This window comes from Acipenser ruthenus, unplaced genomic scaffold, assembly GCF_902713425.1.
Source record: "Acipenser ruthenus unplaced genomic scaffold, fAciRut3.2 maternal haplotype, whole genome shotgun sequence".
Taxonomy (NCBI): domain Eukaryota; kingdom Metazoa; phylum Chordata; class Actinopteri; order Acipenseriformes; family Acipenseridae; genus Acipenser; species Acipenser ruthenus.
In genome coordinates this window covers 75,001-92,500 of record NW_026708206.1, presented here as the reverse complement: position 1 = coordinate 92,500, position 17,500 = coordinate 75,001, and the positions used below count along the sequence as shown (strand labels likewise).

General features: G+C 46.3%; 1 protein-coding gene across 3 annotated transcripts in view; it reads left to right on the top strand.

The window, feature by feature from the left end:
* The window catches only part of LOC117966961 (sodium channel protein type 8 subunit alpha), a 37,889-nt gene that overhangs the window by 4,611 nt on the left and 15,778 nt on the right, over window positions 1-17,500 (top strand). Inside the window, exons 6-14 of one of the 3 annotated variants that reach the window (XM_059020298.1) lie at window positions 1,796-2,179; window positions 6,226-6,361; window positions 7,051-7,289; window positions 7,749-7,922; window positions 10,314-10,670; window positions 11,784-12,254; window positions 13,804-13,918; window positions 14,443-14,597; window positions 14,784-14,957. In XM_059020298.1, coding sequence (XP_058876281.1) covers window positions 1,796-2,179; window positions 6,226-6,361; window positions 7,051-7,289; window positions 7,749-7,922; window positions 10,314-10,670; window positions 11,784-12,254; window positions 13,804-13,918; window positions 14,443-14,597; window positions 14,784-14,957 — 2,205 coding nt within the window. The remainder of the gene's footprint in view (window positions 1-1,795; window positions 2,180-6,225; window positions 6,362-7,050; window positions 7,290-7,748; window positions 7,923-10,313; window positions 10,671-11,783; window positions 12,255-13,803; window positions 13,919-14,442; window positions 14,598-14,783; window positions 14,958-17,500) is intronic. The other 2 variants (XM_059020300.1, XM_059020301.1) reach the window with 2 other exon arrangements.

Here is a 17,500-nt window from a genome sequence, read left to right as displayed (position 1 = left end):
CTCACAGAAAAAAACAGGAATGGATCAATCTGCTATGCAGTGGGAGTCTTATTTCCAGCCCCGTAAACTGTAGCAAAAACCCAGCAAGCGCAGGCAGGTATGGAGAGTCATTGGCAGCAATGGTAAAGCATGAGAAGTACCCTTTTGCTAATGCAAATATACCATGGTAAACTTTTATAAGGGAGTATTACATCTGTGGAATAATGCCAGCAGTTGTAGCTCAGTTCTGTAATGTCAGAATGTTGGAAAGAAGTTATGAATTTGAACAAGAAAGAAGGACTGTGCCAATTCTGTCTACAAGAAGCACCCAATTAAATGCACGCTGTCATTTTGCATTTTTCTGTGGTTATGCTTTGCATTTCGCTATGTCTTTTGTTTTTTTTTATATGCTTGACCGTACCTCTCTGTGCTGCACACAGCCTGCCTATTTCAATCCCTATAACACCAGGTTTGAGTCTCCATTTTCTACGGCTGTCTGCTCGCACAAGCACAGCACAGACAGTCTGCTTTGCATTCAGCATGTCTCTGACTGTAGATTAGTATTCCTGGCTGGTCCAGGGCTGGATATAAATAACCAGCTCCACAGCCCACACTGGAATTCTATCAGAGGCTCATAGCTGAGATCTCAGGGCGGAGGGCTGTGCTAACCTGTGTGTTTCACAGGGCAGTTTGAACAATAAGTTCAGAGTCGAGACGGGTCAGGCTGCCTAGCGTGTGGAGTCACAGGCATGAACAGCAGGGCAGCGACATTCAGGTGTGGGGCAACAGAGAAGCAAACACAGCGAGTGAGGGGAAACAAGGGCTGTGGCCAAAAGTTTTGCATCACCTAGAATTTTAGGATTGATACATAATTAAAAAAAAAAATCATGTAATCAAAGAAACTACAAAATGAGATCACAAAAGTCTACCGGAAGCCATAATAGTAGTTTCATATTAGATTTCGAAAATGTCACATTTTTCAATTTCAGTTTTTCATTAAGTATAAGGAAAACTACAAAACGGTATTTAATTCACTATGTCAATGTAACATTATTCGGCAGGTTCTATTCGACTTTATGAAGCTAAATTAGTTAATCTGAAGCAAAACTTTAGCCACAGATGTACATAACTGTATACCTCTCTGTGCTTTACAATGCTTACCTGTGCTTTACAATGCTTACCTGTGCTTTATTACACTTTACTAGGCTTGTACTATGGGAAACTTGGTTTATTTTTTAGCATGCCTTACCATACCTCTCTGTGCTTTACAATGCTTGCCTATGCTTTACCATACCTCTCTGTGCTTTACAATGCTTCCCTATGCTTTACCAGACCTCTCTGTGCTTTACAATGCTTCCCTATGCTTTACCATACCTCTCTGTGCTTTACAATGCTTCCCTATGCTTTACCATACCTCTCTGTGCTTTACAATGCTTCCCTATGCTTTACCAGACCTCTCTGTGCTTTACAATGCTTCCCTATGCTTTACCAGACCTCTCTGTGCTTTACAATGCTTCCCTATGTTTTACCATACCTCTCTGTGCTTTACAATGCTTCCCTATGCTTTACCATACCTCTCTGTGCTTTACAATGCTTCCCTATGCTTTACCAGACCTCTCTGTGCTTTACAATGCTTGCCTATGCTTTACAATGCTTCCCTATGCTTTACCAGACCTCTCTGTGCTTTACAATGCTTGCCTATGCTTTCGCTGTGCTTTATTACACTATGCTGCGTTTTTTAACTATGGGAGCCTTTTATAAACAGGGCTTGCTAACTGTGGTGACGCTGTCTCTGTGTGCATCCCTCCCCTCCCAGTCTCTGCTCAGCATCCCCGGCTCGCCGTTCCTCTCCCGGCACAACAGTCGCAGCAGCATCTTCAGCTTCAAGGGGCGCTCGAAGGACGCGGGCTCGGAGAACGAGTTTGCGGACGACGAGCACAGCACAGTGGAGGAGAGCGAGGGCCGCCGGGACTCCGTCTTCATCCCCGTGCGCAGGAACAGCTACAGCGGGTTCAGCCAGGGCAGCCGCTCCTCCAGGGTGGCCCCCGCCCTGCCACACGGTGTGAAGAGGAACAGCACGGTGGACTGCAACGGCGTGGTGTCCCTAATCGGGGGCCCGGCCTCCACCTTGCCCGGGGGCCGTCTCCTGCCTGAGGTGATAATAGATAAGGCAGCTTCTGATGACAGTGTAAGGAAGGCAGTGAGTACATGAGTTAAAGGCATGGCGGCTCCTAATCCTTCTCTCTCTTTTTTTTTTCTTTCTGTATGCCGCCCCCCTCCCGAAATAATAAAACAGAAAAAAAAAACGAACGAACCCCCCCAAAATTTAAAAACCAGTTTTACAAAAAATAATAATTATTATTATTATTATTATTATTATTATTATTATTATTATTATTATACCCACATTTTTTTCAGGGTTTTTTTTTTTTTTTTTTTAATAATTTATTTATATATATATATATATATATATTTTTTTTTTTGGCTCTGTCGTCTTAAACGTATCTTTTATATAGATTTTGAATTATGGCTTTCCTCGCTATCCTGAATAAGAAAATCTAACAAAAGTACTTTGTGATGCATTTTTGTTTGTGTTTCTTATTACAATTTTTAACATAATTCAAAATGAGTCACAGTGTGGTAGAGGGGGTTAGGGCAATGAAAGGGGGGGTAAGGGAATAGATGTAGGTCAAGCTCAAGGTCAATGGCAGACAGTCCTTTATCGCTTGCATGGCTGCTTAAACAGATACAAACACAGCATGATAGAGCCACCTGAGCCATGCTCCCTCCCATTGTCTCTCGCACTCTCAAAGGATATTGCTGATCTGGTAACGGCTGGTCAGTGCGTTCGATTTTCTTTTTCTCTTAGTTTCAGGGTCGGATGCAATGCGTGCTGGGATTTCAACTAACTTTTTAAGCACTTGCAAAAAAAAAAAAAAATCTATAATGATTTTTAAGAAGCAAAAAATAGAAATTCCCGTTTCATTTGGGTCACAGTTAGCTTTCGGGTGAACGAAGGCGTGGAAAGCTGTGGGAAAAGTACCCCCCTAATGGGTTAAGACAGGAGTGGCCAACCCTGGTCATGCAGAGCCACGATCCAGCAGGTTTTATAGTATATTTGTTCACGCTCACAGAACCCCCCTGCCCTCTTCCGCCCAGTCGTTGCAGTTTGACGTTCTTGCATGAGAAGTGGATGTTCAGGTAGATGGAAGATGACCTTTGACCTTGACCTTTGCTCCTGTTTCCTAAGACGCTCAAACCCTGCCCTACGCCCTACTGTATGTGACTTAAAACTGAAGGATCTCAGATGCCAATTTCAAATTTCCTGTTTGTATTTTATTTTTATTTTTTTTAACTGATAACAGTACCGCCTACTTTCCTGACTACCTCTTTTTTGTCTTGCTCCGACTTGAACCCAGATCTGTGCCCACCCCCCCCTCCAACCCCCCCCCCCCCCCCCCCCGCATAACCTCAAAGAACAGTGGCTTTGAATTCCGTGGGTCCTTTTCACAGTGTTTAGTTTTCCTCCCTCCATCGCTGAAAAAGACTTCTAGCTGAAGTATAAGCCATTTAATTTATTGATACATGTGGTATCTCTAAGCTCTCCGCTGTTGGGTGTTTGAAGGGTATGGATGACATGTCATGAAAGTATGGGACATATTTTCAAAGTGTTTACTCCAGGCTTTAATTAGCTCCTTTATTTTAAGAATAAAACATGATATTAATATTACAAAATGAAGAATAAATTAAAGATTAAAGAAATGTCCCTTAATCTTTGGAGTTTGCATGAGTTTTAGCCTCAGGTTTTCAGATTAATTTTTACAGTCAATTATGATGAATTCATTATTGACAGCATTTACTGTGTGGTTTGACAAATATCACCATCACTAAAAACCCACATATCTTTAAACCTGCGTGACAAGAAAGCAATATTGTATTGTATTTTGGTATTATTATTACATTTTTATTGCATTTCTGTATTGGATTTTATTGTATCAAATACGAGCCCCGCTTGTCTGACTTTTGAAAAAGCTACAGCTCTGACCAAACGTTTTGAATCACCTTGTAGAATGAAATCATTTTGCTTCATAAAGTCGAATGAAACCTGCTGAATAATGTTACGTTAACACATTGAATTACACACCGCTTTGTAGTTTTCCATATACTTCACAAAAATTGAAAAATGTGACATTTCAAAATCTAACATGAACTACTTGTGCTACTATTACGGCTTCCGGTAGACTTTTTATTGTGATATAATTTTCTAGTTTCTTTGATTCCGTTATGTTAAATCAAAGATCTAAATTATGTTTGTATAACTTTTATTTTTCATTGTCTCAATCCTAAAATTCTAGGTGATGCAAAACTTTTGGCCATAGCTGTAGATCCAGCCATTTTGTGCGTGCTTGCTTGAGTCGAGGTGAATAAGAAAATACGCCGTTAGTTACTTGAATAATAAGGTCTGAAATATTTATAGAGACGTAGATCTTTCACTGCGGGTCTTGCAGTGTTTCTGACGGCGAAGGCAGTGTTACTGTTCTATACCTTCTGTTTATATTCGTCACGGTCATCAGTTTTTTCATCACACTGATCGCTCTAATTCTGAACTGACAGCCATGGAGGGTGGTTGGATGTTGCTGACAGGCTTGTTGAAATATTGTTTGTACACTGGAAATAGTGACCCAAGAAAAAAACTGAACCAGTCTCTTATGAAGAACGGTTTAAATAAAATACAAAATTGAGAGTAGGTGAACAGGGGCAGCTTAAAAGCCTTGTGGTGTCGGGTTTGTTTGGAGGAAGGAAGCGGAACACTGCGTTTCTGTCCCAAAAGTCCCCACGGAGATTTCCAAACCACTGTTCCGTCGACACCCGCATCTCATTTTCCAACCCCGACCCTTTTTAAAAAGATTTCTTTTCTACTTTTTCCAAGCAACTTCTAGCTGAAGCCTAAACCCATGTAGATATGCTCCTTTCCAGTTAGCATGCTAGTCTGACATCTTTATACTTTATCCAGTTGTCTCTCTTCCTAGCATGGAAGTGATGATGATGATGATGATGATGATGATGATGATGATGATGATGATGATGATGATGATGATGATGATGATGATGACCTACAGTTCTTCGATCCCTCCTCTTGTGCACGATGCATGCATGACGAAGGTCGATTCAAGGATAGAGCGATGACCGGGTTTGGGTGACTTGAGTGATATTGGGCGTGGCAGTCTGTCTCAGACTTTAGCCCCCCAGTGACCATCTTGTGTGTGGACGCTGATAGGGAAGGACTTGCCAAAAAGCCTTTCGAAGGGATTTTCAAGTTAGCGACGAGAGGTCTATCGCTCTATCCTTGAATCCCCATTAATAATTCTAATTCCACATGGATGGTGATGAATCCTTACCAAAGACCATCACTGTATTATGTGACGGGCAGTAGGCAAAAATCTAGCACAGCCAGTCGTGGAAGGCTTCCACGTGGGAGGTCTTCACTTGCGACTCTTTCAATCCTGTCCAGGACTTTGTTCCAACCCTAGCTCTTGAGTCAAAGTGTCCAGAGCCTTGTTTGAATTCAGTGACCACGGTGGTCCTGGTTGTAACAAAGTCCTGAGCTGGAAGGAATGGACTGAAAGCTCCACTGATACAGCTTGCATTGGAATGATCGGTCTCGTTCTAAAAGCTCTGCATTGTTAATGGCGCTCTAAGTATTGCCACAGATATCTAATGACTAATAAAAGAGCAATCTGGCCTCTTAATGGTTTTTTGTGGAAGTGAGTGATGGATGGGAGCAGTGACTGCAATCAGGCATGGTGCTGGCGTCCCCACTGCCTGCCTGCCTACAGCCCTGGCCCTGTGCTCATGCAGAGTTTATTGTGGTCACTTTGATGTCCACTGTGACCAGTGCCCGCTGTCTCCTTGCATCCCCAAACCCCTTGAGGCAGAAGGCTAGCAAATTATCCGACTACACCCCGCTTCTTAATGTTAAGTAGCTCACATTATAAGGACACTACTGTGTGTGCGGGGCAGCTGAAATTGGATAGCAGAGGTCAGTGTGTGCTACAGTCTATTGATCCAACAGTCGCTGCTGTGGACCTCTATTCTGCTAACTCCATTTCTACTGCGTTCCTGCTTAAACATTAGTCCACCTTCTGGGCAGTTTTTGCATGCGAGGTGCCCGTGTGGTGTGGTGTGAGTGTGTGTGTGTGTGTGCGCTTTACACATGTTCTGATTGGCCCTGGTCGACCTCCACAGCAAACCACCGAGGGGGAAACGAAGAAGAAGCACCCGGGCTCGCTGATGGTGTCTGTGGACCAGCTGAACACCTCCTTTGCAGGAAAAGACCGGGCCAACAGCGTGATGAGCGTGGTGACCAACACCCTGGTGGAAGGTACGTCGTGGCTGTGAAACGGGACTCGAACCCGCACTCTTGAGTCCTGTCCAGGACTTTGTTTCTGACCCTAACTCTTAAGTGTCCAGAGCTTTGTTTGAATTCAGTGACCACGGTGGTCCTGTTTGGAACAAAGTCCAGAGCTACCTTAGTGTCTTCTCTCCTTGGTTGTAATGTTAATAATCACTCGCTCACACACACGCTCACAACGGTATCCATAAAACTGCTGCCTTCTTTATACTGGAGTGTGTAACAGAACTGGGACAGCATGCTGACGTGTATCCGTCACGTAACTAACCAAGCCCCACCCCCCCTCCGGGTCTTAAAGAGACACAGGCTTGCTGTTACTGCACTTACAGCAATATACCGCACACATACAAAAGCCTGAGCCTTGGGCATGGTCAGTTATACAAGACCTTCCCGGGATCTGTTTAATGGATCTGAATGGGGGCAGATCTTAATAACCCCACCTTGTGATAAGATGTGATCAGTTTTGAGACTGTGGTCAACTTTTGGTAAATGCATGTTTAAAACCATGGGAAAACTGCAAAAAATGGGAAAACTGTTGGGCAGCAGGGGTTCCTCTTGGGTCTCCTCAAATCCAGCCCTAGCCTTAGTGACTGAGCTTCTGCTGTGCGGACGCAGCGCAGCGTTGCCTGGTTTACCATGTCTTCCTGGTTCGGTTGCAGAGCTGGAGGAATCCCAGCGGAAGTGCCCCCCCTGCTGGTACAAGTTTGCCAACACCTTCCTGATCTGGGAATGCTGTCCTGTCTGGATTCGGATCAAGGAGATCATGAACATGATTGTGATGGACCCCTTTGTGGACCTGGCCATCACCATCTGCATCGTCCTCAACACCCTCTTCATGGCCATGGAGCACTACCCCATAACCCCACATTTTGAGAAAGTCTTGTACGACGGAAACCTGGTAAGACACCCCCAAAGTTGCTTTTTTTAAATGTTTTTTTATGTTTTATTATTTATTTTTAATTAGTCATTTAGCAGATGCTTTTATCCAAAGTGACTTACAGAGACTGGGGGGGGGGGGGGGGGGGGGGGGGGGGGGGTGAACTCTGCATCATCAACAACTGCTGCTGCTGCAGAGTCACTTCCAACAGGACCTCGTTTGTTTTACGTCTCATCTGAAGGACGTGAGGTGCACTGAGACAGATTTCTTTTTCTTTCTAATATTGACTTTCAGCAAACGGCCTTTAGGTTGTTATGTAATTCTGTTCTGTGTATTAAAGGAATGTTTCAGGTAGGCTATGTCACTGCTGCGAGATTGACGAACGACCTGTTCGATATTTTGCTCATTTTGTTGATCGAGCACTGTTACGGTGAAAGTGTCGTTGAGTATGAAGGCTCTTTTATTTCTGTATGGCTGCAGATCTTCACTGGCATCTTCACAGCGGAAATGATGATGAAGCTCATCGCCATGGACCCCTACTACTACTTCCAGGAGGGCTGGAACATCTTCGATGGCTTCATCGTCAGCCTCAGTTTGATGGAGCTGAGTCTGTCCGATGTTGAAGGATTGTCCGTGCTGCGATCCTTCCGATTGGTAAAAACAACACAAAGCTTCCTTTTCCTATGATTGGAGCTCCACTCGCAACACTGCAGAGCTGCATACAGGTCTAGGAGAGATAGCCTCTCTCAGCACTGCAGAGCGCTCTAGCAGTATAGGAAAGAGTACTCCACTCTCAACACTGCAGAGCGCTCTAGCAGTATAGGAAAGAGAACTCCACTCAACACTGCAGAGCGCTCTAGCAGTATAGGAAAGAGAACTCCACTCGCAACACTGCAGAGCTGCATACAGGTCTAGGAGAGATAGCCTCTCTCAGCACTGCAGAGCGCTCTAGCAGTATAGGAAAGAGAACTCCACTCTCAGCACTGCAGAGCGCTCTAGTAGTATAGGAAAGAGAACTCCACTCTCAACACTGCAGAGCGCTCTAGCAGTATAGGACAGAGAACTCCACTCTCAGCACTGCAGAGCGCTCTAGCAGTATAGGAAAGAGAACTCCACTCTCAACACTGCAGAGCGCTCTAGCAGTATAGGAAAGAGAACTCCACTCTCAACACTGCAGAGCGCTCTAGCAGTATAGGAAAGAGAACTCCACTCTCAACACTGCAGAGCGCTCTAGTAGTATAGGAAAGAGAACTCCACTCTCAACACTGCAGAGCGCTCTAGCAGTATAGGAAAGAGAACTCCACTCTCAACACTGCAGAGCGCTCTAGCAGTATAGGAAAGAGAACTCCCCTCTCAACACTGCAGAGCTGCATACAGGTCTAGGAGAGATAGCCTCTCTCAGCACTGCAGAGCGCTCTAGTAGTATAGGAAAGAGAACTCCACTCTCAACACTGCAGAGCGCTCTAGCAGTATAGGAAAGAGAACTCCACTCTCAACACTGCAGAGCGCTCTAGTAGTATAGGAAAGAGAACTCCACACTCAGCACTGCAGAGTGCTCTAGCAGTATAGGACAGAGAACTCCACTCTCAGCACTGCAGAGCGCTCTAGCAGTATAGGAAAGAGAACTCCACTCTCAACACTGCAGAGCGCTCTAGTAGTATAGGAAAGAGAACTCCACTCTCAACACTGCAGAGCGCTCTAGCAGTATAGGAAAGAGAACTCCACTCTCAACACTGCAGAGCGCTCTAGCAGTATAGGAAAGAGAACTCCCCTCTCAACACTGCAGAGCTGCATACAGGTCTAGGAGAGATAGCCTCTCTCAGCACTGCAGAGCGCTCTAGTAGTATAGGAAAGAGAACTCCACTCTCAACACTGCAGAGCGCTCTAGCAGTATAGGAAAGAGAACTCCACTCTCAACACTGCAGAGCGCTCTAGTAGTATAGGAAAGAGAACTCCACACTCAGCACTGCAGAGTGCTCTAGCAGTATAGGAAAGAGAACTCCCCTCTCAACACTGCAGAGCTGCATACAGGTCTAGGAGAGATAGCCTCTCTCAGCACTGCAGAGCGCTCTAGTAGTATAGGAAAGATAACTCCACACTCAACACTGCAGAGCGCTCTAGCAGTATAGGAAAGAGAACTCCACTCTCAACACTGCAGAGCGCTCTAGCAGTATAGGAAAGAGAACTCCACTCTCAACACTGCAGAGCGCTCTAGCAGTATAGGAAAGAGAACTCCACTCTCAACACTGCAGAGCGCTCTAGTAGTATAGGAAAGAGAACTCCACTCTCAACACTGCAGAGCGCTCTAGTAGTATAGGAAAGAGAACTCCACTCTCAACACTGCAGAGCGCTCTAGTAGTATAGGAAAGAGAACTCCACTCTCAACACTGCAGAGCGCTCTAGCAGTATAGGAAAGAGAACTCCACTCTCAACACTGCAGAGCGCTCTAGTAGTATAGGAAAGAGAACTCCACTCTCAACACTGCAGAGCGCTCTAGCAGTATAGGAAAGAGAACTCCACTCTCAACACTGCAGAGCGCTCTAGCAGTATAGGAAAGAGAACTCCACTCTCAACACTGCAGAGCGCTCTAGCAGTATAGGAAAGAGAACTCCACTCTCAACACTGCAGAGCGCTCTAGCAGTATAGGAAAGAGAACTCCACTCTCAACACTGCAGAGCGCTCTAGCAGTATAGGAAAGAGAACTCCACTCTCAGCACTGCAGAGCGCTCTAGCAGTATAGGAAAGAGAACTCCACTCTCAACACTGCAGAGCGCTCTAGCAGTATAGGAAAGAGAACTCCACTCTCAACACTGCAGAGCGCTCTAGTAGTATAGGAAAATATAACTGAATTGAAAACTTCAGAGCATTTAAAACATGGGACTAATACCCATACATCTGTTCAAATTTTTGTATTTATTTTTTCAGTATAAGTCACTAAAATGGTTGAATTAGTTATGCCAAGGTTCTGTAGAGGTGGCGCTGAAGTGTGATGTTTAAAAAGAAAACCTGTGCGTTTGCTTTTAAAACCTGCTTCTCGTTTCTCAGCTGAGAGTGTTCAAGCTGGCCAAGTCGTGGCCCACGCTGAACATGCTGATCAAGATCATCGGGAATTCGGTGGGGGCGCTGGGGAACCTGACCCTGGTGCTGGCCATCATCGTCTTCATCTTCGCTGTGGTGGGGATGCAGCTCTTCGGCAAGAGCTACAAGGACTGCGTGTGCAAGATCAACAAGACCTGCGAGCTGCCGCGCTGGCACATGAACGACTTCTTCCACTCCTTCCTCATCGTGTTCCGCGTGCTGTGCGGGGAGTGGATCGAGACCATGTGGGACTGCATGGAGGTGGCGGGTCAGGCCATGTGCCTCATCGTCTTCATGATGGTCATGGTCATTGGGAACTTAGTGGTGCGTACCAGCGGCCCCCCGAGGCTTTTTAAAATCCACGAGTCACTTATTAAAGATTACAAGTCACGGTGTTGAAAACCTGTTAGAAGCAAATACACACTGTTTAATATTCTCTTTTTGATTTTGATCTTTTTTTTAATAAGCTTTTTTTTTTTATTGGTAAAGTTGTTTTTTTTATAGTAAGGTTTAGTATTTTAGATTTTTAATTTTTTTATTTTACTATGTATCTCAATATTGTGCTCTTACTGCATTATTAAGTTTTCATGGATTCGACCGTTTCAATAACGGACCGTAACCTCTCTCTCCCCCCTCTCTCTCTCTCCCCTTCTCTCTCTCCCCTGCCCCTCTTTCTCACTCTCCCCCTCTCTCTCTCCCCCTCTCTCTCCCCCGCCCTGCTTTCTCTCTCCCCCTCTCTCTCATCCCCCTCTCTCTCTCCCCTGCCCCTTTCTCTCTCTCCCTCCTCTCTCTCCCCTTCCCCTCTTTCTCCCTCTCCCCCCTCTCTCTCTCCCCCTCTCTCTCTCCCCTGCCCCTCTTTCTCACTCTCCCCCTCTTTCTCTCCCCCTCTTTCTCTCTCCCCCCTCTCTCTCTCCCCTGCCCCTCTTTCTCCCTCTCCCCCCTCTCTCTCCCCCTCTCTCTCTCCCCTGCCCCTCTTTCTCACTCTCCCCCTCTTTCTCTCCCCCTCTTTCTCTCTCCCCCCTCTCTCTCTCCCCTGCCCCTCTTTCTCCCTCTCCCCCCTCTCTCTCTCTCTCCCCCTCTCTCTCCCCTGCCCCTCTTTCTCACTCTCCCCCTCTTTCTCTCCCCCCTCTTTCTCTCTCTCCCTCCTCTCTCTCCCCTTCCCCTCTTTCTCCCTCTCCCCCCTCTCTCTCTCCCCCTCTCTCTCTCCCCTGCCCCTCTTTCTCACTCTCCCCCTCTTTCTCTCCCCCTCTTTCTCTCTCCCCCCTCTCTCTCTCCCCTGCCCCTCTTTCTCCCTCTCCCCCCTCTCTCTCCCCCTCTCTCTCTCCCCTGCCCCTCTTTCTCACTCTCCCCCTCTTTCTCTCCCCCTCTTTCTCTCTCCCCCCTCTCTCTCTCCCCTGCCCCTCTTTCTCCCTCTCCCCCCTCTCTCTCCCCCCCCAGGTGTTGAACTTGTTCCTGGCCTTGCTGCTCAGCTCGTTCAGCGCTGACAATCTGGCCGCCACGGACGACGACGGGGAGATGAACAACCTCCAGATCTCCGTCATCCGCATCAAGACGGGCATCGCCTGGGTCAAGGCCAAGGTGCGCATCTGCGTGACGGCGCATTTCAAGAAAAAAGCGGTGGATGAGGTGAAGCCCCTGGACGACATGTACGACAGGAAGCTGAACTGCATCGGGAACCACACCGGCGCCGTCATCAACCGTGACATGGACTTCCAGAAGAACGGCAACGGCACCACCAGCGGCATCGGCAGCAGCGTGGAGAAGTACCTGATCGACGAGGACCGGCTCAGCTTCATCCACAACCCCAACCTGACCGTGCGCGTGCCCATCGCCGTCGGGGAGTCCGACTTCGAGAACCTCAACACCGAGGACTTCAGCAGCGAGTCGGACATCGAGAACAGCAAAGACGTGAGAGCGGGGGGGGGGGGGGGGGGGGAGAGAGGGGGGAGGGAGGAGATAGGACAGGGGAGGGGGAGGGGGAGGAGATAGGACAGGAGAGGAGAGGGGAGGGGGAGGAGTGAGAATAGCCTGGCAGTGTGGAGAACAGTGAGTGTCTCAGAATGTTCAGGAACGGTTTGCAAATAAAGCTTGGCTTATTATTATTATTATTATTATTATTATTATTATTATTATTATTATTATTATTATAATTATTATTATTATTATTATTATTATTATTATTATTATAATTATTATTATTATTATTATAATTATTATTATTATTATTGTTGCCGGGGCTGCAGGCTTTCTTTTTTGAAATCCCAGGTTTTTTGGTTTTTTTTGCCCATCGTTTATAGAAGAAACCCCCTTGGAGACGCAGGCAGCGTCTCTCGACCAACAGCCCCCTGTCAGGACCTGCAGAGACACACTCAGTGAAGACAGACAAGCTCACTGCTCACACTGCACTGCTCGGGAATGTGTGCGCGCTCCAGCCAGCTCCTGTCACCTTGACCCACTTTCAGAGAAATCTCAGCACACCGGCGTGTGTCTGCGTGTGTGTGTGCCTGTGTGTGTATGTGTGTGTGCTTGCCTGTGTGTGTGTGCGTGTGCCTGTGTGTGTGTGTGTGTGCTTGCCTGCGTGTGTACATTATTCATTGTATCATTACATCACTATATTATTATTACTATCACCCCCTTGCTGGGCGCATGTCCCTGCTGCTATAGTGGCTCCTGTCGGGTCCCATCGCGTGTCGGAAACACATCGGGAGGAGAATCTCTCGATTATTCTGGATGGAGTTGGCTTTGAAACGGGGGTGGAGTTGTGTTACATTTCCAGGGAAGCTGCAGAGGGGGGTGGAGTCTCATCTCGGCAAAGCTGTGTTTCCCTTCAGGGATTTCAACTCAATTTGTCTACATTTCTCCGGTCAATAAATTATGAGGAGCTGCTGCAGCTTCAGCCTCCCGGAGACACTGAGAGAGGCAGTGGAGGAGCGCAGGAGCCAGCAGAGAGATAACAAGGAGAGCCGCCTGCCTGCTGAGCTGCCTCTCATGTACACAGCTCTTATTATTTGTTTTATCATTCAGGCAGCCTGCTTGTTAGTCCTCCAACACTGCGAGGGAAATGTACGAGTGAATCCACGCGTGCCAGCGCTAGTGGACGCGCTCCCTCCACGTGATATACCGCTGAAGACGCCCGCTCTCAGCCCGTGCGTTAGGTTTTTGTGGCTTTTGAACCAAGTGACCAAAGAGATATTCTGGGATCAAGCGAGACACGCACAACTGAGCCTGAGCGATTTCATGAAAGTCCCCTTCATCACAATGACAGCAGCGCGCTGTTCATCCTGTTTAATTGGCTGGTCGTGGCTGGTCGAGTCTGTGGCACCAAGCATGACCCACAATGCACTTTGTATGTTACCAGGGTTCAGTAACACAGCCGCTCTGCTGTTGTCAGGCGCGGCACGGTCAGGTTGAGCAGGGTTCAGTAACACAGAGAGGTACTCCTTTCCTTTCCTTCCAGATGGATGACACCAGCTCCTCTGAAGGGAGTACTATTGATATCAAGCCGGACGCAGAGGAGGTGGTGGTGGAGCAGCCAGAAGAGTACGTGGACCCCGCGGCCTGCTTCACAGACGGTGAGTTCAGCTTTAGGGTTAAAAAAAAAAAAAAACAGGGGTCAGATTTTGAGTTTTAGTTCCGTAACCATACATCACATAGAACGTTATATATATTTTGTGGAAGGTCAAATGTTTGATTAGCTTTTCATTCTATTTAGTCCACTTTACTGGAAACCAGTATTCAGCTGTGGCCAAATGATCTCGCAAAAAAGTCTACCGGAAGCCGTAATATCACTACAGTACTATTTCATGTTAGATTTCAAAATGTCACATTTTTTCAATTGTTGTCAGTTTTTCGTGAAGTGTATGGTAAAACTACAAAGCTGTGTGTAATTCAGCATGTTAACATGACATTATTCAGCAGGTTTCGTTCGACTTTGTGAAGCAGAAAATTAGTTCTTTCTATAGGGTGTTGCCTGTGGTTCCATTTTTATTTAAAAACGAGACGCCTTCACTTTGTTTTGCAAGCAGGATGGTGGTAACGGGGTCCAGGTCCCACCCTGCCCTGTGATCTCTCACTCGTCCCTCCTTCTTCTCACCAGGGTGTGTGGCGCGCTACAAGTGCTGCCAAGTGAGCATCCTGGAGGGCAAGTGGAAGCATTGGTGGTTCCTGAGAAAGACCTGCTATCTGATTGTGGAGCACAACATATTTGAGAGTTTCATCATCTTCATGATCCTGCTCAGCAGCGGGGCTCTGGTACGTCTCATCTCGGGGAGCGGTGGGGGGGGGGGGGGTCCTCGTGGCCGCTGTCCACGTAAGCAATACTGGCGAAGTAGCAGAGAAGAGATTGCTGGGTCGCATGGTAACAGCGTGCAGTGCGTCCCTCCCTCTCTCTCTCTCTCTCTCTCTCACACACACTGTCTCTCTCTCTCTCTCTCGCAGGCCTTTGAAGACGTCTACATTGAGCAGAGGAAGACGATCCGGACCATCCTGGAGTATGCTGACCAGGTCTTCACCTACATCTTCATCCTGGAGATGCTGCTCAAGTGGGTGGCATACGGCTTTGTTAAGTACTTCACCAACGCCTGGTGCTGGCTGGATTTCTTCATTGTCGACGTATGTATCCTTCTCTGCTCCCTTTCTCCCCTTCTCCCCTCTCCCAAACTCGCCCACATTATAATCTCAGAACTCTTTTCCTGCTCTGTGCCTTGGGTCTACACAGCTTTAAAAGAAACACACATTGTAGCTAACAGGGATGGAAACAAGACTCCTGCTGCATAGCGGTTTCACCCGTCCCAAGTTTTGCTACGAGCTTCATTAGCCCCAGTGTATAGATAACAAGGTCAGGTGTGTCTTACTAATTCACAGTGAAACCAGGAGTGGATCAAACTGCTATGCAAGGGGAGTCTTATTTCCATCCCCTGTGCTGGTACCACACGTGGTGAAAGGTGAAAGGTGAAAGGTTTTCAAGCCACGCTTTCAGATCTAACGTGGCACGAGGCGGCGTGTTTTAAAATGAAAGTGCGGGTTTGCCGCAACGCGTGTTTCTTTCGAAACTGCTCACGGGAGCGCGGGACAGGAAAGAGCAATGGGATGGTTTGATTTAGCAGCGTCTCTGGGTCCTGCATTCGGACCGCCCGCCCGCCCGCCTGCCTGCCTGGGGTTATGCTTATCACACTTTATTTTAAGTGGACCGTCCAAGAATATGCTTACACATATTCTTTCTTAATTAAAGACTGGAGTTAATGCTTCTAAGGATTTGATGTCTGCCAGGTTAATGTGATCAGGAGCTCATTGCCCATTGACTTCCAGTGTATATAGGCTACAGTATGTAACTACATGTGTGAATGTAGGTGGATTATGACACTTCAGATAAAGTGAACCCCCGGGTGGGCCTGAAGGGGGCGCTGTGCATATGTGAAAACAATTGCAACCAGAAAGATAACTTCACAGCTCACACTGTACATGTGAAGCCCTTCCATTCACCGTACTGGTCTCAAATCCACAGTTTTATAATCTGGCGTCTGAACAGGGACATGAATACGTTGCATGAATACGCATTGAGAGAGAGAGAGAGAGAGAGAGAGAGAGAGAGAGAGAGAGAGAGAGAGAGAGAGAGAAAAAAACGCATGTTAAAACATGACATCTGGTACTAAAAGAACTTCTCAGTTTGTTTACTTTGCCTTCCAGGATGTCTGTTACTGCCTTACTTCCTGTGCCATTTTACCCCAGCATTGTCTTCAGGTGGGAGGGTGGGGGGAGGGGGTCAAAGCATGTTATAGGCTGCAAAGTCAATCAACAGGGGAAGCATCTGGTTGGTTACTGACAGGAAAGAAGGTAGTGAAGGGGAGGGAATAATTTCATAAGGACCCAGGAAATTGCAAGACGGTCAAAAAGCATGACATGCAAACAGATTTCTTTAAGCTAAGTAGCAGGAGGCATCATTTTAAAGCACGCGTTTCTATCATAACTGTGAATTTGAGACCTTGACCTGAACGGATGTGCATCGCAGAGAAGATTGCATGTTTGGGTGAATGGTTAATGGTGAATGGTGACACTCTGGAGCAGACCTGGGGTCAGAGTTGCTATTGTAGTTGTGCAATTCGTAATGCATTGCCCAGGATGGATGAATGAACCAGACAGTGATGCAAACTGCATCTAAATGAGCAGAACGCAGTAGAGATAGCTGTGATAATTCATGCCCATACAAAAGCTGCTTTTGAATTGCGATTACAGCCCCCGTGAAAATGATTTATATATATATATATTTTTTAAATAATTTTTCGTTTTATTTTTTCACAAATTTAATTTTATTTAGTTTTATCCGATTTAAAATAAATTGTGTTATTTCGTTTTATTACAGATACAAATTAATAATAACTCAAATAGATGTATGTAAATAAAAACAAATTTTACATCGTGTTTTACATAGATATTTACACTGCTCTACTATTGTGGGGCTGTCATAATAATTGCACATACAGCATAAAAGAAAAACGATAGGGATTGTATTTCAATCCCATTGCACTGAAGCAGGGCTCCAGGATACAACAAGCTTCTCAGTATTTAAACACCCAGCAAAGCAGATTCATTCATTCAAATTCATTCAAAACCACAACAGCATATGCTCCAAAGAATCTGCACCTCATGATTTTGTCAGCGTCAGCTGCATCCACCCCCTCGTGCTCAAATTCTTCGCAGCGTTGTTTAATTGTTATGCACGGTTTAGGCATTTTAGAAACAAACGCCTCTTCTCTTCCATCCCAATTTTAACAACTCGCTCCAAATTAATACGTCTGCGCAAGTGCTAGACAGAGCTTCCGTTTCCCTTCCGTTTCCCTGGTAACGGCTGAGCCTTGACAACTACAAGATCGTTTTTATTTCGTGTTATTTCGTATCTGTGAAATAAACATGGGGCTCTAGTTATAATTAATTGTACGTGTGTATCGGCAATTATGCTCAGTTCACTGCAGGGATAGAAATAAGACTCCATAGCACTTGGATCCATTCCTGGTTTTACTATGAGTTTAATAAGACACACCTGAGCTTGTTGCCTATGCACTGGGACTAATCAAGCTGGTAGTAAACCTGGAATGGGTGGCACTGCTGTGCAATAGGAGTCTTATTCCCATCCCTGCAGTCAGCCTCTTCTTGTGCTG